Source organism: Schistocerca americana, chromosome 4, assembly GCF_021461395.2.
Source record: "Schistocerca americana isolate TAMUIC-IGC-003095 chromosome 4, iqSchAmer2.1, whole genome shotgun sequence".
Taxonomy (NCBI): Eukaryota; Metazoa; Arthropoda; class Insecta; order Orthoptera; family Acrididae; genus Schistocerca; species Schistocerca americana.
In genome coordinates, this window is record NC_060122.1 from 91,817,860 (window position 1) to 91,844,932 (window position 27,073).

The 27,073-nt window shown below is 37.7% G+C and overlaps 1 protein-coding gene across 1 annotated transcript in view; it reads right to left on the bottom strand.

Annotated features, from left to right (window-relative positions):
• Positions 1–27,073, bottom strand: part of LOC124613276 (Down syndrome cell adhesion molecule-like protein Dscam2) — a 190,338-nt gene that overhangs the window by 107,673 nt on the left and 55,592 nt on the right. Inside the window, exons 4-5 of the mRNA XM_047141970.1 lie at positions 25,209–25,493; positions 8,791–8,962 (exon numbers count right to left, since the gene is read on the bottom strand). Of these exons, the coding sequence (XP_046997926.1) occupies positions 8,791–8,962; positions 25,209–25,493 (457 nt within the window). The remainder of the gene's footprint in view (positions 1–8,790; positions 8,963–25,208; positions 25,494–27,073) is intronic.

Consider the following 27,073-nt stretch of genomic DNA (forward strand, 5'->3'; position numbering starts at 1 on the left):
GTTTGTGAAGCCAGGTGCTCCACTGTGAGAAGTTACTCAGCATATTGACACACACAGTAACCATGGAAGTTGTAACTCTTGCATTATTTTAGCTGGCGCCAACGATGTCTACGAGAACGAGGCAAAATTCACTTTGCGATCTTTAAGGGAAACATTGACAAAAGTTATGGACATGAAAGTGTTCGTAATAAGCATCCCTATGAGACATGACCTTATCAAAATATCATTTGTGAATGCAGAAATCGAAGCAACTAACCGAAAGTTCGAGAAAATATGCAAGCTCTTCAGCAATGTGACATATATTAATGCAGACAGTCAAAAAAAGAGAAGATTTCACTACCCATGGATTGCATAAAAACATGAAAGGGTAAGTAGCACTGTGCGATGCAATCATGGAACAATTAAATCAAAACCAGCCAGGCTTAGTGCAGCCTCCAATTGTAGCAGCAGCAGCAATGGAATCACCAATTTCAAATGAAGAGCATATTACTCCAATGACTTCAGGAAGTGTTGAAGCGGCAAGAAGAGGATCCCCATCTAGCCTAGTTGCAGTTCCTCAAATTACAACTCCAAAAATTACAGCAGAAACGACATCACACTACAAGTCAACTCGCCCAACACGAAACAGGAAAGAACCACAATGTTTTTTATGGCAAGTGATTCCAGAGAAATGTTGATTTCATCTTCTAAAACATCACTCTGGAAAGAAAACTTCAATTAAAAATGATATGTCATGTGCAGCTGTCGAACATAAGGTAGGCCAAAACAACCTAGTAAATAAGTCATCGTCGAAATTTATGCTCCTGCACCAAAATGTACAATCCTTATTAAATAAAGTTAGTGAGATAGAAATATTGTTATCAGATGAACTAAAATAAGTGTCAGTTATATGTGTTAGTGAGCATTGGTTATCAGAAAATATGTTACATCACACAAGGATAGAGGGCTTTACCCTTTCATCTTTTTTTTGTAGGAAAACCTCCATGCATGGAGGACCATGCATATATGTTAGAGAGGACGTCAAACACGATAATTTAAAGTTCACTAACCAGCTAGGGGAAGAATAACACTTTGAAATTTCTGCTACACAACTGACAACTTTAAATATAATTGTTATTTGCATATATAGAAGCCCATATGGAAATGTAACTACTTTCATTGAAGATCTTGAGAAGGCACTTAACAGTATAAAAATGGTTAGTAAAACAACCATCATATGTGGTGACTTTAATATAGATTTCAACAAGAACTCAAAAGACAGATTAAACCTTGAGGCCTTATTAAAAACATACAATATACATACAACTATCAAATCCCCCATCAGAGTCACCAAATCGTCAAGCAGTGCTATAGATCAGATACTAATAAATATAGATAAATATTTATACAAATCTGGAAATATGAATACCGGTTTCAGTGATCATTATGCACAGTTTATTGAATTCCCAGTAGAGACTGCAGGAAATATTGAACAACAAATGACAAGAAAAGGTAGAAATTTTAGCAACCACAACCTAGAACACTTCAGGCACTTAGTAAAAAAAGAAACATGGAATGATATAGACAACTATGAGGACACATGTAAAAAAGTTTGACATGTTCATGGAAATATTCTCCCATTATTTCAATATTTCTTTTCCAGTTAAAAACCAAACATTAAAAACTAGAAAAAGAAATGTTACATGGCTGACGAAAGGCATTAAAATATCATGTGCTGAAAAGAGGCGACTTTATGAAATCTCAAAAACACAAAATGTTACAGAAGAATTTCTGGTGTATTTCAAGAATTATAAGAGAGTGCTTCACAAAGTCATAAAAGAAGCTATAAAAACAACAAATGATCACCATATAAAAATAGCCAGGAACAAAATGAAAGCCATGTGGAAGATAGTCAGAGAACAAGTAGGAAATGAGACCTCCCAAAATGTAAATCTCCAGGTAATCCAAGATGGCAAAAATCCAGAAGAAGTAGCCAATGCTTTTAATACATACTTTTCAAATATTAGGGAAAAATTACTCTCTGACATAAAATCTTCAAATAAAAATCCTGCTACAACACCATCAAATCAAAATAGAAAGTGCAACTCCCTATTTCTTACTCCAATAAACCCTAAGGAAATTATACTATCAATTAGAGGGTTAAAAACAAAATTTTCAGCAGGTTTGGATGATATTCCAGATTATGTCATTAAAAATGCAGGTGAGCTCATTGCAATACCATTAGCCCACATTTTCAACAGTTCATTAACAAATGGAGTCTTTCCTTCCTGCTTAAAGACAGTGAAACTGAAACCACTGTTCAAAAAGGGTAAGAAAGAAGACATAGCCAATTATAGACCTATTGCTTTGCTATCTACATTTTCGAAAATACTTGAAAAAATTTTTCATAAGGTGTTGCTAGATTTTCTAGAAAAGTGCAAAATATTATCCACAACCCAACATGGCTTCCGGAAAGGCTGATCAACAGAAACAGCAATATATGAATTTCTGGGTGAAGTACTCGAAAATATTGACAGTGGACAAAAAGTAACTGGCATATGCCTTGATCTGTCCAAGGCTTTCAAAATCATAGACCACACACTATTGCTGCAGAAGCTTGAAAGAATTGGTATCAGAGGTATGCCTAACAACTGGCTTAGATCATATCTTACTGACCGCAAGCAAGTAGTAGAAATACATTTTCACAAAGAAAATAAATCAACAAGACACTATTCTGATTATAAAGCAGTAAAATATGGAGTACCGCAGGGCTCGGTACTGGTCCCCATCCTATTTTTGATATATATAAATGACCTAACATCAACCAACCAGTACCATATCACTATCCAGTTTGCAGATGACACAAGCATATTAGTCAGTGGGAAGACTGCAGAGATACTACAGACAAGACTGTCTGAGGCATTAACAAATGTTGTAAACTGGTTGAACCAAAACAAACTAATAATAAACAAAAGTAAATCAGTAGCATTAAATTTTCATAATGTCAAGAGACACACTGAAGAGGATATAAGAATTCAGATGTCAGACACAGATATTGCAAGTGTGCCTAATACAAAATTTCTGGGGGTCCGGCTACAGGATAATCTTAGATGGGAAACTCACATTGACAACATATTAAAGAAGCTAAGTAGCATGTGTTATTTAATGAGAGTGCTAGAAAACTGCTGTCATAAGGACTGTCTAATGACAGTTTACTATTCTAATATACATTCTGTCCTAAAATATGGGATCACTTTCTGGGGTAACTCGCCATCCTGCCAAAAACTCTTCAGGATGCAAAAAAGAACAGTGAAAATCATGGCTGGAATAAAAAGGAACAAACCATGTAGAACATTATTTAAAAGGATGGGGATTCTTCCCCTTCCATGTATTTTCCTATTTGAAAGTGCAATGTTTATAAAGAAATATACAATAACAAATCCTAGTATCCTCCTCAAAAATGAAAATGTTCATCATCATAACACAAGACAGAAAACTGACTTTCATGTACTGCATACAAAAACCAGTTTGTGCCAAAAAGGAACATTACACCATGGAAAAATTATCTACAATAAATTGCCAAGAGAAATTAAAGTAAAGACTGATGTAAAAAATTTTAAAGCAGCATTAAAAGAATATCTGTTGACACATTTGTTTTATAGCGTGGAAGAGTTCCTCCAAAATCCTCGAGAGTCTAAGTGATGATTATGCAAATACTGTAACCATTAATACTGGCCTATAAATACATTCAGATGTAATTCTCAAGTTTCTAATGGGGTTCAAGTATAAGTTGTATACCGACTTGCCCAGTGTATGAAGTAAAATTCTGTGAATGTCATTCTCTAGTGTACATGTTAATTCATAGTGTAGAAGAGTCCTCAAAAATCCTTAGAGCTTAAGTGAGGATCATGAAAATACTGTAATCGTTAATACTGGCTTATACATGTATTCAGTTGTAAACTTCAAGTTTCTAATGTGGAATAATTATAACTTACACATTGACTTGCCCAGTATATGAAGTGCTGTAAAATTTTGTGAACATAATTTTCTAGTTTCTAAAGTGTTTTAATTGTAAAATATACTTTGACCTGTCCAATAGCTGATGTTCTGTACTGTACATGTAAGATTTACTGGACCAATAAATACAATACAATAATTAACAACTGAAGCAGTATTTTCAACCTTTGCTAATGAAGAGGTATTGAACTGAATTGGGGAGAAAATAAATTTATGGCATAACTTGACTAAAGGGATCTGTTGATAGGATACATCCTAAGGCATCAAGGAATTGTCAGTTTGCTTGACTACATTAACCAGATTGAAATGGAAGTACGTTTCAGAGATAGAGAGGTTTGCCCAGGAGAGCACATGAAAAGCTGCATCAAACCAATGTTTGGAGTGAAAACCATAATTTTAGTTCTCTTATCTTCTTTTCTTCCACGGATATTGGATAATTTCTGCTCTAGCCAGGTAGTTCTTCAAGCATTCCAGACATGCCTATCGATTTGAGCATGCTACTTCTACTTCTTCTTCTTCTTCTTGCACTGCTGACCAAAACCCTTTGCATCCTGATGTGGCATGTTTGTATATCTGGCCCACTAAGAAATACTTGGGATTTGTGATGAGTGATCTTACCACAGTGTTAAAATCGCCAGCCCTAATATATTCAACGTGAATGAAAGTTATGCCATTATTTGCAACTCACTATCAGTTGATTTAGTGATAATATAATGCAGACTTTCATGGTTGGTGATTTTCATTATATGGACATTAGGCAGTGATCTAAAGCTTGTTTCTGTGCATAGTGTTATGCTTCCTAATGCTAGAGACATCATCACAGACTTTAAAGATGCTGTTAGTATTTTCAAATTGAACAAGCTCTGCAAGGTAAATAGTTTTAAATGTAACAGCACAATAGTCGGGTTGTGATGTCAACAGGTAACTGCAGATCACGGACTCATGCCCAATAATTTCTGTTAAAGTTGTTTTTGTGCTTTTGAATTCCTACATTCTCTCTGCATATACAAGCATAATAATGATTCAATCTTGATAAAACTATAGCATCAGAAAAACTAATTTGGTGGCCTTCTGGTCCCAGTGCATGATCTACTACTGCTAGTATATTTCTGTTTCCCAGACAACATTTTCTCTTGTGTTCTTTATGCTGAACATTAATGTATCTTTCATTTTTGGATGTACAGGCACATCAAGAAAATGATAGAATCTTATGGCTCAAAGACTACAGAACGATCATACACAAAGATCACAAAATTTCCTTCCTGGGCAGAAAAGAGGAGCAATTAAAACATAGGTGGACAGGCTAAAGGAATCTCCAGAGGCGTTTTAAGTCTGAAAATAAAATATCCTTCTTAATAGTCTCTGATGATGTCTCAAGCATCAGGAGCTAGAATTTTAATAAAATTGTGATATGCATGTCATCCCTGTTATTGTTTTTGATAGTTCATTATGCCATTTTTGAAAACATGAACATAGATCCCCACTTCAACCACAGACAGGTGCATCCAAATGTTTAACATGTGGAAACTACAATACTACAATAATGGAAATTTCAGGACAGAAACAATACATAAGAAAAGAGGAAGTACAGCCAGTCACATACAGCTTGTTGATGGGTGATGCATAAATACAGACAGAAGTACAGAGACTTAACTAGCATTTGAGCTACTGTTCTTTTCCACTTTAAATATGCACATTCCCACACACAATAGCAGGAACAAATGAACCTAGCCATAATGAGTGTCATTATGGCCATGGGTGGAAAGGCAGTGTGTCTTTTCAATTGCATCTGTGGGATTGTGTACTGAAACAGGAACTGGAACATGGCATCTCAGATTATGAACTTTCACACTGGTATGCAGCTAAATTTTCCCTATGATAAAACAAATCTGAGTATTTGTGTTTGCTGTAGCAAGTAAGGTGAGGTGATGCAAGAAATGAAGTGAAGGGGTGAAGGAAAGGAAGAGCCAGGGACAAGAGATTGATCGACAGGAATTGATAGAAATTGGAAAGTGCTGCTAGGGAGTGCTCACTCTAGTTGTCACAGGTATTAAGTGTCCTGACCACATGACCAGTCCATCAGTTACAAGGTATGTGATGAATAAACAATATGATACTTTGTTTACAACAAGACAGTGTTCCATCATGCTACATATACAAGTAACTTTTCACACTTCTGTGTAATCCATACTGTAGTAAAGTTAAAAATTTACTGATGGTATATTAACTACACTATCCTCTGTATTGCTTCTCTAATAACACTATCAGATGTATATGCAAATGGCTCTTCACTCTATCATTTAGGAGACACCCCTCATAATTACCCTTATATCGTCTTACTTGTTATACAGCTGTGGAGCAGACAATAATCACTTACCTAAGTAAAACTCCAGAAAACTGTAACGGCAGACAGATTAAATTAAGAACTTAGTAAGAGGCATAGTTAAAAGTTTTAGTTATCACTTCAAAAAAACAAGCAGCGACTATGAAATATCATGGTGCTGTTAGTCCTTCTCTATGCATTCACTCTTCAATGCAACATGTTTTTCCCTATGAATGACGATTTGTTGGAGAAACTGCCTGCAGAAATCTGCATTTTGGCTGTTCAGGAAATATTCTTCTTTGAAAATTGCCTTATTTTCATTCTGAAAATGTGTGGATGTTTTCTTCACTGGGGAAAACAGGAGAATACAGAGGCTGCAGAAAAATTTAATAGCCCAAAGAAGCAGCAGGTGTGACTTGAGTCCTTGAGTCCTGAACAGAATTCAGCTGGGGCATTGTCATGGAGCAAACACACCCCACTGGCAGCTTCTGTTGGTGCTTCATTTGGACAGCCTCTCATACTCTCATCAGATGTTGGTAGTAAGCTACTTTGATGGTTTACCCCTTACAAGGATAACCTGTCAGAACCACATAAGGCAATCCCACACAACATTCAGCATCACCTTTCCCAATGATGGTCAGGTCTTTCTTTGCGTTTTCTGGTGACGGTAAACCAAAATTTTCCACTGCTTGCTTTGCTCCTTCATATAAGGGTCACAGTGTTATAACTGGCATTCATCCTTTGTGATTAGGCAGCTACAGAGGTCACCTGGATTGGCCTGACACAGCTGTAACATTTCCACTGCTGCCTCAGTTTGGTGGGCCACTTGAATGGGTGTGGGCAGTTGTGGAACATAACAGGCACTAAATTTTTCAATGTCCATTTTCACTTTTTCCACAATTGCCTTGATTGTCATATGCCAATTTTTGATCACCATGCTTTCCACTTCTCTCACAATTCTTTATTGTTGACAGAGAGATTGTCTGTCCAGGGTTGCACCAAGTTTCCTAAAGTGAAGTTCCCAGACATTTCCCTGGTTTCCAGACACAGTTTTTGCATTTTTCCCTGACAAATTTTGAGATCTGAAGGGTAAGTAAACAGGCAAGTTGAAAAAAAATGTAAGGACTTCAGTATTTCTGAACGTGTTATTAACTCTAATTTTGAATGAACAGCAATTTATTGTCTCCTTTATAGGTTTTATGATCTGAAGAGTGTTATGTCCATTAATTTACAGCCATTGTGCAATTTTTCATTTGAGAAATGCATGAGTACATAGCGTACAAACTGTTGGCAACTGCCACAATTTTCTTCCTAGCACTGCTGGTACTTTCTCTTGAATATATAAACTACTTCCAAAACACAAAACTGTACCACAATAAACCAAATGAACTCCTGAAATCTGTCACCACGGCCTCTAGCCCACTGAGCTTTCACTGGAGTCCTGGGTCTACAGATGAATTACAAAAATCCACTGGCTTATGCCTCATACAAACAGACTCAGCCTGCAGGCAGATTGGAGAGACTTGATCCATCGGTCAGGACCCGCACATTTGTAAAAAATGATGGGCTTCAGATCAGTGAGTCCGATCCGTGAGAGATACCACAGAACTGGCTCACAGTTCTGGCCCATCATGGAAATCTAATAATTTGAGGTCAGCTATTTACACCCATAGTCATGGGCCGTCAACAACATTTTGATGAGACTGCAGTGATCAGTCTGTGCCACTCTCATCAGCAGCTGCTGGGCTAGTGGCATGCAGCAGTGGCAGTTCTGACTGCAAACTGAGGGGAGCAATGGGGAGAGGAGAAGCAGGAAGGATGGAGCAGGGAGGAGCACACAACACCCAGAAGCTGCTCAGCTGCACCCAGACAGTGGTGATGCGTGTTGTCTCTGTAAACCAACCATTTATCTGCTGAGTCAAAAAATGACATTGTCCAGTGTTTTTTTAATTTCTCTGATTTCCCTACCAGTTTGAAATTTCTGATTTCCAGAACTTGTGGCAACCCTGTCTGTCACTTCATGCTTCATCATTTCTGTCACTTCATGCGTCATCATTCAGATGTGTTTGACTACAACAAAAGTATCTGCAGTATCTAACCACTGTGTCATTAGATAGTGAATTGTTGCTATAAACTTCCACCAACTCAGCATGGATTGTTGCAGCATTGTTTCCCTTCAAATGCAGAAAATGAATTTCTATGTGATACTCGATTTTATCATAGGGCTGCACCATTTTATGGTAGTGGTAGCAAGTTCCTATTGAACCAAACTGCTGAGGTCATCGGTCCAAGTGCCATTTTGTACCAGGGTTGCAGATATGTAATTGTAAACAAACAAACAAAAAATAAGTACACACTTTGATTTTGAGGTGATAATTGAAACTTTATGACTACGCATCATATACCGTCTTGCCCAGTGGGAGACTATATCTTTTCTTCTTTGATTTTTTAATTTTTCATATACTACTCACTTGAAATTATTTGTTTGGAAGGTGTCATCTTGGTATAATGATTGTGGCCTGTCTGACTCTCTTTTCCACAGTATTGTGGGTTTTGGTGAACCATCAGCATCACAGGGTACAATTACGGAGTCTCCCATCAGAACACTAACATCTGCTGGTTCGTGTAACCAGGATGGAGGAACTGTAACATTGAAAACATAAAAAAAAAATCAAAGGAAAACATCTCTATTCAGGCAATGTTTTATACAGAATTTTTTACAAATACAGACATTCAAAGTTAAGAATACTAAATAAAAAGATGAGGAAAGGCTACCACTCAAAAATTCCATTATAATCTCTCACAGATACTCAAATGCAGCAACAGAAACAATGACCTGTCAGCCTGAGCAATAACTCTTAAACAACCAGTGTCTTTGTGGCTTCAGGTGGAAGCATTTAAGTGTGTGTGTGTATGTGTGTGTGTGTGTGTGTGTGTGTGTGTGTGGTTGATTTCCTTAATTTTTATTTATTTATGCAGATAATTTTTTAAAGCCTCTGATATGTGGAATTAACTAAATAATATGTTGAAATGTTACTAAGACAAATCATTTTGTATAGAAGGTGACAAATAGTTATGCATATGAAATTTCAGAGACTGCGGTAAAGAAATTAGCAACATAACCTGAACAAACACATTACTCTCATTTGTTTCCTTACAAGAATTTTAATATCTGTTCTCTGTGGCGTGATCCACCCACGCGTCATTCAGATTAGTAAATGCCGGGGGATGAAGAGCAACACTATCACAAGTAGCTTGACAGTTCTGTACTTGTATGCTGTAGAATTCTTCTGTTATGGTTTCCCAAAGTTCAGCCAAATTACATATGTGATGTTGATATTCTTTGTCCTTTAAAACACCCTATAAGAAAAAGTCAAGTGGCATCAAATTGGGAGACTGAGCTGGTCACTCAAGAGACCCACATTGACCAATGGTTCAGGAATGTTTCGTTCAGCCACTCTCGCACTGGTATGGCATGATGTGGCAGTGTTCCATCTTGCTGCCACAACAGGCCACTAAAGGCTGGTCATGCAGATGGTAAAGGATGCCTTTGAGATTTTGGCTTTCCATAGCTCCCTTTGCATGCAAAGACTTTGAGCAGCTTTCGAAGTCTCGCATCATCTTAAATTTCAACAATTTGTAGTGTTCCCTATTCTTAACACACATCTGACAAAGAGGCACTGCTATTTTGTCAGATCTACTAGTAGCAATTTATTACAGTATGCATGTTCATTTTATATCAGAGTATTAGCAGTAGTGTTCATATTGATTGTGCATAATCAGTTTGCTGCTACTAGGGGGGGAGGGGGGGGGGCGGGGGGATGTATGCTTCTGTTATAGTCTCTGAGAGTGTCCTGAGGAATTATTATACCTAATTTATTTCTTCACTAACTCTCACAGACGGTAGCTAGGAGTTCATTTACCACAGGCACATCGACGTGTCCCATCATTTTGACATGTCTGCTTGTGTCTGTATGTGTGGATGGATATGTGCGTGTGTGCGAGTGTATACCTGTCCTTTTTTCCCCCTAAGGTAAGTCTTTCCGCTCCCGGGATTGGAATGACTCCTTACCCTCTCCTTTAAAACCCACTTCCTTTCGTCTTCCCCTCTCCTTCCCTCTTTCCTGATGAGGCAACAATTTGTTGCGAAAGCTTGAATTTTGTGTGTATGTTTGTGTTTGTTTGTGTGTCTATCGACCTGCCAGCGTTTTTGTTCGGTAAGTCACCTCATCTTTGTTTTTATATATAATTTTTCCCACGTGGAATGTTTCCTTCCATTATATTGAAAATATATTTCATTAGACTTCAATTTTATCCTTACCAAAAGCGGTTTCTCTCAAAGTATAACACAATACTCTTTTTTGTACCTAGCCATTAATCATCATTCACAGAATATTGGAAAATGATGTCACACTACAGTGGAGATTGTTAACAATTACTTGTGTGGGTCATCCTAAAATATTGCTCAAATATGTGTAACCTATGCCAAACGGGATTAACAGGGGATACTGAACATATACAAAGGGCAATATGAATGGTCGTAGGTATGTTTGACTCACAGGAGATGATCATGGAAATGCTAGGTAACCTGAACTGGCATATCCTGGAAAGCAGATGTCAACTATTCTGTGAAAATCTACTTAGCAAAGCTTCAAGAAATGGCATTAAGAAAAAAAAATCAAGGAACATACTACAGCCGCATATGTATTTCTTCTGTAGAGACTGTGAAGACAATATTACAATAATTACACGCACACAGATGCATTTAAGCAGTAATTTTTCCTGTGATCCTTCTGTGAATAGAATGGGAAGTAACCTACGACAAGATAAAATGAGAAATACCTTTTGCCACAATTTTCCCTGTGGTTTGCAGCGTATGAATGTAGATGTTTATCTAATATTGTGGCCATAAACTGCATACATTTGCCTGAATGCAGTGAGAGAGCAATCTCCATTTTCTACTTTTTAAGTACATGTATCCATTTATAACCTGCTGTGATTTTAATTCTCTTAGTTAGTGAGCTACTTACATGTTCCATGGATCATTTTGCATGAAAGATCATAATGATGTGGAATGATCCATTTTACATTCACTTCACAAATTAGTTTGTACATATTGTTACACTCTGAATGTTTCTAATTTTTTTCCATTTTTTTTCTTTTTTAATACAGAATGAGACAGATATACAGATGTGAGTTAGTACACTACCATTTGTGGAAATTGCAACACCAAGAAGGAAACACATGAATTCAATTAATTTAATACCACAGGTTAGGTATATGACAAATAACAAATGATTACCTTTTCAAATCTGTACATGTCCTTTGAGTCCTACTATTCAGTATGTCATGTGGCCACCATGTGCTACAATTAGAAATGCTATATGTCATAGCATTGAATCAATAAGGTTCCTGAGGAATTTCCCTCCACGCATTTTGTATCCGAGCCTACAAATCCATGACACCAGTTACTGGATGACCGTGGCGCACCAGGTGCCAACCAACCATATCCCAGACATGTTCGATGGACATCATGTATGGCGAACGCGCAGGCCAGGGAAGCAATGGTACCCGTTGCTCTTCGAAGATGGCCTGTACGTTCCTCGGAATATGTGGCCGGGCATTGTCCTGTTGAAATGTGACCTGTGGAGATGCCTGAAGCAGGGGGAGTACCTCAGACTCCACAACCTCCATTAGATAATAGTTGCTATTCAAAGTGTCCATAACATATACGAGTTGTTGTGTCTTTGATTTGCTTCTGAAGATGAAGCAACCACTTCATGGCATTTGCTTCAGAACTGTTCCAGAGATTCGACAGGCAGTAGACTTCTCCATTCCCACCATCAAAAGAACAGGATCTGCTAATGGCATACTACACCTTCCACATCACTGGCAACGGGTTCTGCACAACACTGGAGACTACTGTGAAGGACAGTAACAGGTGCAAACATGTAACTCTTTTCTACCGGTTGTGAATAAATAGTTGCCACTATTTAAGTTCCAACTCTCATATTATTCTTACAGCGTATTTTTGCACAAAGAAGACTTTCTTACTTAAGATGAGTTACACCAGAACATTATCCCATATGAAATTACTGAATGAAAATATGAAAAATATGTCGCTTTACTGATTTGTTTCTCTCTAAGTTTTGCAATGATACTATGGAGTTCCAAAATGTGTTTTTTTTCCAATTTAAATTCTCATTTCTATTGAAGACTAAGAATTTTGAAGTTTTCACCCTACTTATCATTTTCTCACCATATGTTACACTTATCACTATTGTAGTACCCCTACATATGCAGAACTGAACATGTTGTGTCTTTTTAAAACTGAGGGTGAGACCATCCCCAGAAAACCACTCAATGATACTTTTAAGAACTTTGTCTATCATTTCTTCTGTTTCTGTATGTATGCTTTGATTGATTACAATGTTACTGTCATCTGGAAAAAGAACAACTTATGTTTTTTGTATATTAGATGGAAGATTGTTTACATAAATGAGGAACAGTAGTGGGCTTCAGATTGAATCTTGGGGAACCCCATATGTGATTTCTCCCCAGTCACACTGACATCCCTGGACTATATTTCTTGAATTACTAAGTACAACTCTCTGTACTCTTTTGGTTAGATATGATATGATCCATTGGTTGACTACAGGATCAACCCCATGAAACATCAATTTATCAAGGAGAATACTGTGATTCACAAAGTCAAATGCCTTCGAGAGGCTGCAGAAAATCACAGCTGGCACTATTTTATTATTTGTTGGTGTACAATCTGGTGAGTGAACATGTAAATGGCATTCTCAGTAGAGCAACATTCTGAAACCCAAACTGCAATTTGCTAAGGATGCTATTGTTGCTAAGGTGAAATGCTATTCTAGAATACATCATCTTCTCAGAAGTTTTGAGGAATGATGTCAGCAGTGAAACTGGCAGTAGTTACTGACATCTTTCGTATCACCTTTCTTAAAGAAGGGTTTAACAATGGTCTCTGTTTCAGCCAGCCCCTCCGCATACCATACCCTGGCTTCCCTTTGGTTCATCCTTTTAATGACACCAAATCCTCTTGGCTACTTAAGGGCAGGTTAAACTTTATGTGAATGATAATTCTTGTTAGCCGGAAGATACACTTCATTTTGCTCTATATTTTACATTGATTTTGTGAGATATACTGGTGCTACAGTGTTCAGATTTGACATACTAGAGTTAAAGGTGTCACAACACCAGCTAAGTACAAAATCTGTTTGACTTGTAGACTTAGTTACTGATGTTTATTTACTGTTTGTTTAACTTGGCCAGATTTGTGTCTTAAAGCTCTCTCTTACGTTTGACCAGGAACAAACATACCAAAGATATTACAAAACATTTTCAGTTATTATTATTATTATTAACAATAATAAAGGGTATTAGGAATAACAGTAATATCATTAGTCTAACACATTTGAAGCCACGTTTAGTGTCATCAGAAATGGAAGGGATAATGAAAGAGGAAATGCTTGAAATTACAGTGCCAGTGGCTTTTAAGAAAGAACAGAACTTCAATAAAGGACTCTAGACAAGTGGGAGGAAAAAGTGTTGGGGGGACTGATATTTGATTACAGTGATGTGCAGACAAGCACAGTATATGAAAGAGAAAGCTATTGTGATTGAATATGGATCATTAGCTGTGTTTAAAGTTTTAAAGGAATTTAATGTGTCTGATATTTTGAGGAAGATTGTTTCAAAGTCAGTTTCATGATACAGAAAAAGATTTTGAGAAGATGGCTGTGTTACAGATGAGGTAAAGAGAGAATTTTACTTTGTGATGATGAGTATTTCTACTGTGGTGCTCAGATCCTACCACACTGAAGATGAATAAGAGGTTGTGCAATGATTGACAAGACAACAGAGAAAACACAGGGTATGATAGTCTCTATGCTTATCAGCACATAGCGATGATAACTGTTCATGGGCAACTGCTTCCAGGTTGTTGGGAAGATGATGGAGGTCAGAGAATGATTAAAAATGCCCATGACCCAAAGCTGCCAAACAATTTTGTGCAACTGACTTCTGGCTATAGGGTGCAGATTTTTTTAATTTTTTGTTTGTGCCATCCACTGATTCTTTAAGGGAACAGATGGTTTACGCCCTTGTGCATTAGTTTAGTAAATATGTTGGCATGGAAAAATACTGGTTTAGATCCTCAACAGGAGCTAAAAGGAAGGAAGGAAGATAGGATTTAAAGTCCCATCACACTGAGGTCATTGCCTGGAGAAATTTATGGAAATCATGGAAAATATAACTGTGGATTTGAACTCAAATGCGAGTCCATTGCGCTAACCACTGCACCATCCACTCAGTCAGTGGGAACTAGAGGTTCAGCTGTAGATTTCAGTTTGCCTATTCTTAGGCCTCTTAAATTTTCCACAAGGTGGCAGACCTGTGAAAGTCCTCAGTTAATGAGGGTGCATACCTGAGTTTTCCATTTCTCACACACTGACTAACTCGGTTGTGTAGTTGCTAGTAGGGACATGATTAACAGAGGTTGGGTGCCATTTATATGTCCTGCATGCTGCATCTTTGAGACTTGTGAGGTGTTTAAGGTGATATGCAGGCCATGGTGTTGGTTCCCCTTCACTCTAAAAGTTTTTAGATGAGTATGTTTATTGTATAAATTATTTAGTCTCTCAGTCAAATTACATACTTCATCATTTATGTCAAAATTATTTACTACAGTTGACTGCAAAGAAATATTATAGGTGTCAGCTGTGAGCTCAGACACATTCATACACTTAAAACCCCTAAAAGTTGCCACTTGCAGTTTTTTCTTCGAAAGTGACAGTGAGTGTGTCATGAATTTTACATCATGGGACAGACAAGCCAGGTGCAGAGTTCTGTTCAGTGCAAATTACTCTGTTTGGATATTTGGTTGAAAATATACCAATAAAGATATGAGTGTCTGCTGAATGGTGAGTTGGAGTATGTGGAAGTAGCGTAAAGTTTAAGCAACAGAAAAATATACATCTGAATTTTAAAATGGAGGGACTGTTGTTTAAAAAATTTATGTTCATATCCAGCTAAAATTATGTGTTCATACAAAGATTCGAGGCCTGATAGTGTGGATTCAAAGCTAGAGAGCTGACCAGCTCTTGGTGGCTTGCTTATTGCACAGATAAGATACTTTCTGTTGATACCTTTTTTGGAAATTGTGTGTGTTATGCATTATGTATTTCAGAGTAAATCAGAATTTGCGATTCAGTTGCTCCAGAACATGTTATAGATAACATAACGAGTTACATTTAGTTTTGCCTTTTGAAAGGAATGTGCATTGTCTTTATTTATCACAAATCATTTTCAAGTTGTTAGTGATGACAACTTAAAAAAAGTTAAGGAAGTTACTAACTTTTAACTGAGGTTCTTCTGTTGCCTTAACAGAAATTAACTTGGCTACTTATCACATATGTTCTTAAATGGAATTAGTAATATTTTTTACTGAACAGGGCCAGAAACTAAAAGAGAATCAGTAGGTTTATTTTAAAGTTCTTTGTTTACTGTTCTGTAAAACATTGCACCACTTACTATGCATCCCCAATGTGAATGCTGGTCTTAAACATGGAATGCTTCAGCTGATGTTTGTAAGCAGCTGGAAATTGCCCTGGCTTCTATCAAATGATAAGAAAACTGCAAGTGGGTGTAATGAGAGGACTCCCATGAGTCATGTGCCAGAGATACCATAGGTTCGTCAAGTACTATCCTCTCTCACAGATGCTGTACCCTCTACAGGAAGTACGGGATCTATTATGACTCGTACACTTCAACTGTGGGTGGCATTTCAGTAGTAGAGCTAGGTGCCATATACAAGAGAGATGGGGACCAGAGAGAACTCAGGGTGATATATTCATCACCCTAAACAATAACTTTGAGGTGCTGTCTTCCACCGAAACTAAAACTGAGTCAAGGTGACTCACCTCATCTTTTGGAAAACCTGCTCTGTCCAATCTCACAACAAGGCAAATACAAAAGGGCAGATGTCTATTAATTGTCAGCAGTTCAAATGGTACTCTTAGGGAATGGTACTCCTAGGGAAATGGCAGCAAGGGGTTTGAAGGAACACAAGGAGCACTCAGTGTATATGCCTGGGGACTTTATTCACCATATTGAAAAGGCCATTGCAGCAGAAATTTAGGGATCGGGGTACAACCAACCACAGATTGAGATGCATGTTGGAACAAACAATGCTGTCTGGGTTCTGAGGTCATACGTGGTTCATGCCAGTGATTGCCAGAGAAGACCAAGAAAACTAGTGTGCAGCATTGTCTGCAGCACAGATGGGGGACATATACTTCTGAGACAAGTGAAAGGACTGAACCAGAGACTATGAAGGTTCTATGAAAAGCTAGGCTGCAACAGCCTGTACTTGCACCATGTCTGAGAACTGTGGGCTCCTCAAAGTGGGTCAGGTGTGTACTACACAACAGTAGCTGCTATGCAGGCAGCTTACTGTGTGTGGGGCAAATGCGCTGCACTGAAGTTGTCCTTTTTTATTTACTTAGAACAGATCATTCAGAGGCCCACTCATAACAGAAATATATTGGATAGAAGAGCAACAAATAGGTGTGACCTCTTTGAGAGTCTCCACATTGAAACTGGTATTAGTGACCATGAGGCAATCGTAGCAACAATGATTATAAAAACACAAAGGGCAACTAAAAACATAGATGTTCAGCAAACTAGATAAAGAGGTAGTTGTGTCACATCTCAATAAGGAACATGAAACATTCAGCTTTCAAGAGAAAAATGTAGAAGAACTGTAGCTTAGGTGTATAACAGTAGTTGACCACATTATAGATACATATGTAGTAGAATAATTCATGATGGGAGGGCCTCTCAATAGTATATTGCCACTGTTCAAAAAGTACTAAGGAAACAAAGTTTACTGCATAAGACATGTAAAACAAAGCATAGGACTATAGATAGGGGGGTGCTGAATGAAATGTGTTTGGCTATCAAGAGGGCAAGGCTTAAAGACTTCAACAATTACCATGGCAGAATATTATCAAAGGATCTCTCAGAAAACCCAAAGAAATTTTAGCAATATGTAAGGACTGTTAGTGGTACTAAAGTTAGTGTCAATGCTGAGTGAGACAAGAACTGAAACTGAGGGTACCAAAGTAAAAGCAGAAATGCTGAACTTCATTTTCAAATGTTCGTATACAAAGGAGCTCCCAGAAGTATTGCCCCAATTTCATTGTCACACCACTGCAAAGTAGAGTCACTGATGTTGAGAAAGAGCTGAAATTCCTAAAACGAACAAAACTCCAGGGCCTTACAGAATTCCTATCAGATTATATACCAAATCTGCATCTGAGTTAGTCTCTTTTTAAACAATATCTACTGTTGAGACCTTGAACAAAAAGCTGCCCAGCACTTAGGAGATAGTGCAAATCACACCTATCTGCAAGAAAGGCAGGAGAAAAACTACCCCATTGAATATCCTTGACATCAATTTGTCACAGAATCTTAGAACATCTTCAGAGCTCAAATGTAAAGAGGTACCTCAAACAAATTGGCCCCTCCATGTCAACCAGGATAGAATTTGAAAACATCAACTATGTGAAACAGAGCTCACATCTTTTTCATATTACATCCTGAAAGCCCAAGGCAGTCAGGTAGATGCAGCCTTTCTTATTTTCTGAAACACATTTATATCAGTACCACACCTATGAATATTATTGAAGGTATGATTGTTTGGGGCATAAAGTGATATTTGTGACTGGACTGAGTATTTCTTGGTAGGGAAGATATAGAATGTCATCTGGGATGGGGGGCATCAACAGATGTGGAACATATTTCAGGTATCCCCAAAGGAAATGTGTTGTGACCCTCATTGCAAAAATCTGTTTGTACAAACTGGTTTCCCATGACATATCCCACATAACCCCAATCCTCCCACCACCACCAACAAAGAGCTACAAAGGAGCACCACCTTCATCACCCAATATCACCCTGAATTGGAACTGCTGAACCACATCATTTGTCAGGGCTTTAATTATATACCATCATACCCTGAAATTAGGGATATCGTACTTAGATGCTTCCCAGCCCTCCTAAAGTGTTGTTCCATTGCCCACCCAACCTCCACAACACCCTAGTTCATCTCTATACCACCCTCAATCCCAGGGATCATATCCCTGTGGAAGACTCAGAAGCAAGTCCTTACAATCCATCCATGTAGCACTTTCTGTTCCATGACCTCCTCTGTCCTGTCACTTCCTCACGATTCACCTCCCCTCATACTCATTGTGCACTGCTCTCTGGTGGTGCACCCATTGGTATTTTCCCCTTTTCTGCTTCTCTCCTGCCTGCTCCGTGTTCCCCCCCCCCCTCTCCCTCCCCCACAGCCTCCTGACACCATGCCTGGCAGCCCTCTCCTGAGTGCCCTGCCAGACAGTGCTGATTTCTCATCCCCCACCTGCACCCTGCTATCCCTCCATCTTCCCTGCTCTGCTGCTGAACATTGCTCCCATTCAACGTGTACCTGTTGATTTCTGGCTGGAGACAGTACTCTTGTGTGTGCAAGGTGTGCTTGCTTGTGTGAATGTGTGTGTGTGTTTTTCTTTTCTGAAGAAGGTTTTGGCCAAAAGCTTACATGCAACAGCCTTTTCGTCATGCCTATGTGCAGCACAAAATATCATCTTTACAGTGAGTAGCTATCTTTTACATTACAGAGTTAATATTTCAACCTGGTCTTTCAAGTGTATATTGTTTGTCTGACAAGGATTATTTTAACATAAAAGAAACTAACGTTTTAGATTATGTTACATATGCTAATTTTGAATAAATGCCCAATAGTAAATTGAATTTTAATGCTGATTGATCCAAAGTAATATTTTTTTTTTAAAGAAAGATGAATGATGGGACTTTGACTTTGCATACAAAGCCAATGTCAAAATTATAAAATTTTGTGAATTACTGCATGACTGTAATGCATCTGGTGCTTACTTGCTTTTTAATTTGTGTGATAGCTGAGCACATTATGATCCTTGTGCTGAGCTCCATAGTCCCTCCCTTGTGCCCTGATTCAGATCCAGGAACATGCTGACCAATCATTGTATATCCTACCAAGTGAGAAAGACTTCCATCACAGCAGCTAGAGTCATATGACATGTCTGGCCCAACTTCACATGTGAAGAGTGGCACATCTGGTCATCATACCTTTGGCCATTAACAGTATTGATCCCAACAATGAAAATGACAATAAGCACCATATTACACGTGCCGTTTCACAACACTAAACTCCCACTGCCACACAACTGATGTCTCCCCATGATAATGCAGAAATAGTAGTACAAACTACTGCTTTCTATGCAAAAGAATTTGTGATGAGAATAAGGCTGCAGATTGAAGTGGAGGTCATTCATGGACAGCAAATTCCTTCATTCTGTTATGGGTTAAACTTGATATTTCTGATTCCATGTTACACTTGACTATCTCTGAACAACTGTGAGCGGGGCGTACTCTGTTAGATGTCAGATATTCAGATCACTGCTCCAAGTCTCCAGTACTCAGTTCCTAAGGAAACTGCAACTCCTGAGGCAAGTTGCATTCTCTGCACTAATTATCATGTGGAAATCATTGCATTTTATTGAGCATTTAAGATAAGGTATCAGTCTGATCGTGGATCGATTAGTCTTGGCTGATCTTGTACTAGCATGCAACAAAGATTTTCTTTGTCTATCACCACAGCCCCAAAACAGTACTTTAAGGCATTTTGAAAACTTTTGAGACTGTAGTCAGTCTCTGACTTGTTACGATGCATCCCAAGATCTAAAACAGTGTCAAACTTGTATCTTAGTGTATGTTAATAACTCACCAAGAGTTTTTGTACTCTGCTCAGAACAAAAATGAAGAAATGACTGAGACATCTGTTGTTGTTGTTGTGGTCTTCAGTCTGAAGACTGGTTTCATGCAGGTCTCCTTGACAATCTATCCTTTGCAAGCCTCTCCTTCTCCAAATAACTACTGTAGCATACATCTATTTAAACCTGTTTACTGCATTCATCTCCTGATCTCCGTCTACAATTTTTACCCCCCCCCCCCCCCCCCCCTCCCCTTCCCTCAAGTACTAAACTGGTGATCCCTTGATGTTACATAACGTATCCTATCAACCGATCCCTTGTTTTAAGTAAGTTGTGCCACAAGTTTCTTTTCTTTCTTCTCAATTCTATTCAGTACCACCTCATTAATTATGCAATATATCCATCTAATCTTCAGCCCTTTTCTGCAGCACCACGTTTCAAACCTTCTATTCTCTTCTTGTCAGAATTGTTTATCATCCATGTATCACATATATACAAAGCTACACTCCAAATACCTTCACACAAAATTTCCTAAAACTTAAAATCTATATTCAACATGAACAAATTTCTCTTCCTCAGAAATGCATTTCTTGCCATTGCCAGTCTACATTTTTATATCCTCTCTATTTCACCTCTCATCAGGTAACCTAATTCCCTCAGCATCACCTGACTTACTTCGACCACATTCCATTACCCTTGTTTTGCTTTTCTTGATGTTCATCTTATATCCCCCTTTCAAGACACTGTCCATTGCTTTCAACTGCTCCTGTGCTATCTCTAACAGAATTACTGTGTCACTGGAGACCACCCATCACTGTGCCTGTAAATTTGTAATGCTCCAGCACAGTGACTCTACTCCTGAAGTATTCATCAAGAAACTGAAACACCTGATTGGTGCAATTTGGTCTAGCCCCATCTTGCACGAACTTCTCAATGCCTGATTGATCCTGCAAAGCTAGCTGTGTGGTGACAAACTGTTCCTTAATTGCAATGTAACGTTGACTAGTAATCATTTCTCACATGAAGAAAAGGGCCAAAAATGCCTCTGCTGTTTATTGCAGTCCACACAGAAACTTTTGGAGAAAACAGTGGTTTCACTTCATACAGATGGGCATTTTTCAGAATCTCAACATTGTCATTTCTGTTTTTTCATGATTCTATTCAGGTGGAAGTGTATTTCATCTGTGAACCAGATGCATCCAATATCAAATCCTTTGTTATCAATCTCTGTGACAATATGGTCCACAAGGCCAGTCCCTCTGTCACACAGCATGTACCGGTATGGCCTGGTAGCTTCTGATTTTTCTTGGGTTTTGCTGTCTGGTTCCAGAAACCTTGGTGACATTTACAGGAGTAACTTCAGTTGGCCTAGGACAAACATTCCTTGCTAAATAATCAGCCTATTCCTTGGAATTTGGTGAAAAGCTTGCAATTTTTTTTTTTTTTTTTTTTTTTTTTTTTTGCATCGGGTCTTTTTGGAACATTAAACCATGCTTGAAAACTGCACCTTGTTGCTGTAGGACTGTGTTCTTGCCTGTAGCATTCTTGTACATAAAAACATGTTCAATGGAACACAATTTCAACCTCTTCCTTAGATAAACTATCCTTGCTTCATGTTTCAGTGGTGGAATTGGTCACAGTGGGCTGCAGTGCACCATTTATAGGCCCCACATATTACAATTACAGCCCCATCTGTTAGCTTGCACGCTGTTCCCTCAATGGTAGCCAGAATAGCCTCTTCAACATTTTGAATGAGGCCCTCAGGCATACTCACTGAGTAAGGGGTATCATCATTCAACCACATGTTTGAACTCCCAAAAATTAATACACCCTACCCTTTCAGTTTTGCCTCTTATTGATAACAGAAAAAAAACAGGTTTCTCCAAAACAGATGAAGTAAGCCCCATTGCCTCAGTTTCAGTTTCAGTGAAAGATAGCATCTCAAACTTGTTGGTTAGGGGAATCAGTATAATACCACAAGTCCTCCCTGGTCCATACTGTTCAGAATACCTGGATCTACCACTTGGAACCCCACTTGCAATCAAATGGATGAATAATGATGGACCCCATACTCTCTGCATAGGGGACAGGATCCACAGGGAAGGATAGTATTTGAAGCACCATTGGTACTAGTGCCACAGGCACGTGACTCTTGGGAGCTCTTCCAACACACTAATTCGCAGCAGCTGCAAATTATTCAACAATAGTCAGCGTGATTTCCAGGTGCTTACAAACATCAAATAACTCACCTCATGTTTGAAAACAGCATACACAGTGGGTCTGCATTTTGACTGGTGCAATGTATTACAGGACAGTAAACATATAACTTTAAACTAAGCTTGCTGATTGTCTTTTATATCTGTTAAGCTAAAAAACTACTAATTCCCCATCAGAAATGAAGCAAATACACAAACAAGATTTCTATCAAAGCAACAGAAAAACCTGTGGTAAAAATTACTGATTTCCCAATACTTTTGAGGTTAATTGTAGTTATTAATAAACTAGAAAAAAGAGTTAATTTATGAGAAATTTAGGTAATATATACTGCTATTTAAGGGAAAATTAGATGTAACACAATGTGTTAGTTAGAATAACTGATACAGTAAATAAATCATAAATGCCAATTTACTACATATTAAGCAATGCACATAAAAATGGTAACTTCCAGAAATGCTCAAAAATGCATGTTTATTTGCATTGATGTAAAATAAAATTTTGGGTGACATATTCTTTGGCAGTAACTGTGAATCACAAAAGGTGATTTGCTATGAAATATGATAATTTCAGAAATTCTTAAAAATGTACATTATTTATGTTGATATATAATGAAATTTAGGGTGATCTATTCTTTGGTAGTAATTGTGAATCACAGTTACTGATTTGCTATGAAATAAGTTATCCATAAACACACATACTGGTAACTCAAGAAAATATAGTTTTGTGAGTGTCCAAAAATTCTAAAAAATAACATATTTCTCTCATAATTATACAATGAAAGTAGAGAACAGTTGTTTTGAACAAGGATAGGCCTAGTGTTCTCAAAAATTCTGAAAGAGCACAAACAAGTTTAAGTCTACAATTGATGATAACAGTTGGAACTCATCACAGCACTTGCGAATGTTCGAATTTCACAATATATCACACTACAAACTGGTATCGATACAGTCAATTAAAGATTATGCAGAAGTAACACGAATAGTAAAATACACAAATTTAGAGTCAAATTGGCATAAACATTTATATGGACATAGGCTATACACTTTTTAAACAACAATGTACAGGTTTTGTTTTAAAATCAAGTGTGAGAAAGAAAATGCTGCACTGGTTACGAAAATAATCAGTTTTGTTTTCTTTCTTGCTTCTTCTTGTCAGTTTTAATTATGATAGCAGGGCATTTAAGCCATTAGGCAAATTGTTTCTTTCACATATTCTTTCTCTTCATATATGAATTTAAACAACAACTGTATACACAGTGTAGTGTTGTTTCATTTTCTGCTTCACAGGTTGTTTTACCAGAAAACAGGAAAGTTGTATTCATAGCTTACTGGCTTATCATTAGAATACTAATGCAGAATCTGAATCGTCCAAAACTTTGTAATCCCACTCATTTGTAGAGTAAAGCTATGCAAAATACTGTCCTTGAAATTATTATCGTCACAGATCTAGCAGCCAGAGAGGTCTCTCTCATACCTGATACAGCAATGATCCCAACTGATTTAATTGACTTCCAGTCAAGGTCTCATTCGCAATAACAAGAAAAAAAGCAGAAGGTCAAATATAAAGGAGAAGAGGAGATGGACACAGATGCAGATGGAGCAGGGGAGGGGGGAGAAATGGACATACAAAGGGAGGGGGGAGGGGAGGAAGAGATGGTGAGAGAGAGAGGAGAGGAGGGCATGGACAGAGGGGGGGGGGGGAGGAGGAGGAGGAGGAGGAGGAGGAGGAGGAGGAGGAGGAGGAGGAGGAGGGTCAGGGCGAGGGCAGGAGAGGAGAGGGGGGAGGGAGGGGGGGGGGGGGAGAGAGAGAGAGAGAGAGAGGCAGGCAGAGAAGGAGATTAGGAAGTATACCCAATTCCCATACATGTTTAGCAGTTGTGAAGCACTGCTGAGTTATGTAGTTAGATATAACTCCATTGCTTCTCATTATATCTGAAAACATACTACACAGGCAGCACAATTATAATTACTGAAATAATCTTGATGGTCATTTGCAGTGATTGGTCACATTATCTTCTATCTTCTTAATTATTTAAAGTTTCGTATGCTAAGTTTACAAACAAGAAGCCAGACAGGTGGCTAAAGAAGGGGAGGATCTTTATGATGAGAGACACAAAAGTCACATTAAATGTTGACGTGCCTCAAGCTCCATCATTAATAACACATTTCTTTGTCGCAGAGCATATTTCATATCACAATTACCATCAATATTGTGCTTGTTTCACCACTCAGGCTACCTGGATTCTGTCTTATAGTATCAGTCCCTCAGAACTTCACAGGTGGAAACTTGTTGTACAGCACATAATTCATGCCGGCAAACTGGCAAACCACCTGAGCTAAACTTATGATACCCCACAAAGATCCCCAAATTTTGCCACTGTTTTTCTCTTCTTTCCATTTCCATTTGGAGACTGCTGAGAAGAAATCTACTATTGGCATGTGGCAAATAAGTTATTACTATGATCAATCTTCTCTCAAAAAATGGAAGATAATAGAAAAATTGGCCATTTAAGAAGTGAAATGACAAAAAATTAATAAGATTCATTGTTTAACACGTTAATCTTTACATATCAATCATAAAACGGCCTTACTGAACAAAGGGTAGAGTCACAATATTATACTATGAATAAACATAAAAAACAATAAAGAACACATAGAAAAGATGCTGTAGAAGTTCCTGGTGAAGAAATTTATATCTGAAATACAAAAGCACATATTTGTGTGTGTCTGAGAACAATTCAGCAGCCATAAAGTGATGTCATGTCGTTTTTCAGGAATAGTAGTAAAGTGCTGACACAAAGATAGTACAGAAGGAATAAGCAAGATAATTACCTTTAACTGTAAGTTGAGTTGTATGGCTTGTATTGGCTACAGCATTTTCAGCAACACATGTGTAATTTCCTGTGTGGTCTTCCATAACCCTATTGAATGTCAGAGTACTTGAATACTCATCTATTGTTCTTTCAATAACAGATAAACCATGCGGGATGCTTTCACCATCCTTCAGCCATCGAAACACTATAGGAGGATCACCTTTGATTACAACACAATGTAGATGTACCCTCGTGCCTTTCTGAGCATCTTTTTTTGTGGAAAAAGGATCAATGGAAGGTGGCTCTGAAAATAAAGAATATATAAGAGATAGAGGACACGTAGCTGTTTTAAAAATCATACTATTAGCAATAATTTCCTTGAAAATTAACATGCAAAACAGTATTTTTCAGTCTCAATCATCTCACAAAACAATAGATAGAGCAAGCAATTACAGAAAGGTATTCACAATTAAAAATGTATTTTCAAAATAATGATTATACCTTTTGGTAAGATGACCAGAATGATGTAATATAAGTATGTCAATTTGAAATGAATGGGACGAAATAAACCCTTTGAACTATTAATTACACTTGACAATAATATTATAAAAAGGATACATTCCTAATTAACATATAGTGGAGATGGTGAGGCACAGACAGGCACACCAAAAAGACTGCTAAACAAGCATGCTTTTGGCCAAAAGGCCTTCTTCTGATTTAGAAAACATACACGCATGCTCCAGATAGCAAAGCCTAGCTTTGGCAGCCAGACAAAGTGGCCGCATGTGTGTGTGTGTGTGTGTGTGTGTGTGTGTGTGTGTGTGTGTGTGTGTGTGTGTGTGTGTGTGTGAGCATAATTACTGTAGAAATGTGGTTACCGAAGAATTAAATATAATAGTGCTTAACATTAAAACATTTAAAAAGAGATAAATTAATATCAACAGAAATGTTGAAAGCAAAGAAATCACTTCATTTACACAACTATTGCAACATTACGCACTCATTATGACAAATAAGTGTCTGAGACAAACCAGAATTCAAACATGGATCACCTGTTCACTGCGAACTGACATCAATGTTTCTCTAAATATTCATGTACTTGGGTCTGTGGTACAGCCTGACCCTCCTTCAAATCCCAGTGATTCTACTCACACATTAAATGGAATGACCTCTGATTGTGGCATTTGGAAGTAGTAACAGTGAAACATCAGTGATATAGAAAGTACAAGTCATTCCTGCAGAGGGGGAGTTAAGGGCATTCCTCGTAATAAGTGGGAGATTTGGATTCAAATCTGGCATAAATCTCCAGCTGTCACAACAGTAACATAATAATGCTTTCTATCATCACTATACATAGATAATCCAAAGTTTTAAAAAACTATGCCACATGCCCTACAATAAGAGGAAAATATTGTCACTCTAACAACTAATCAGTGATTTTAGTGCTAAAGATGCCAATCACAAAGAAGAAGAGACAGTTGCAGGAAACTATAAAACCACAGTAGGCCTAACAAACAACACATGAACATAAAATTAATGTCAGTAACATTACAAGGAGAAAGACTGATTTAATTTTGCTTTATGCTGATGATTAATATGTTAAAGAAACATCCCAATCACAGCATTAAAAACAAAGTACACTTTGTTCTGTCAAATGTTCCCTGTACTGTTAAAGATTTGTCTGTACTGAACAGGCTCAACATCAGTAATGCTCATAGAATTACTAGAGAAATGATTGAGTTAAATGTAAGAGCAGAAAGAAATAAAATGCTACAACAGAAAATAGGTATAGTTAACCTCGCAAATTTTTAAATTATGCATAACTAGTTGGTAATCTTTACAAGAAGATCAGGAAAGAAGCAAATTCATTTAAAACAGAAAAGT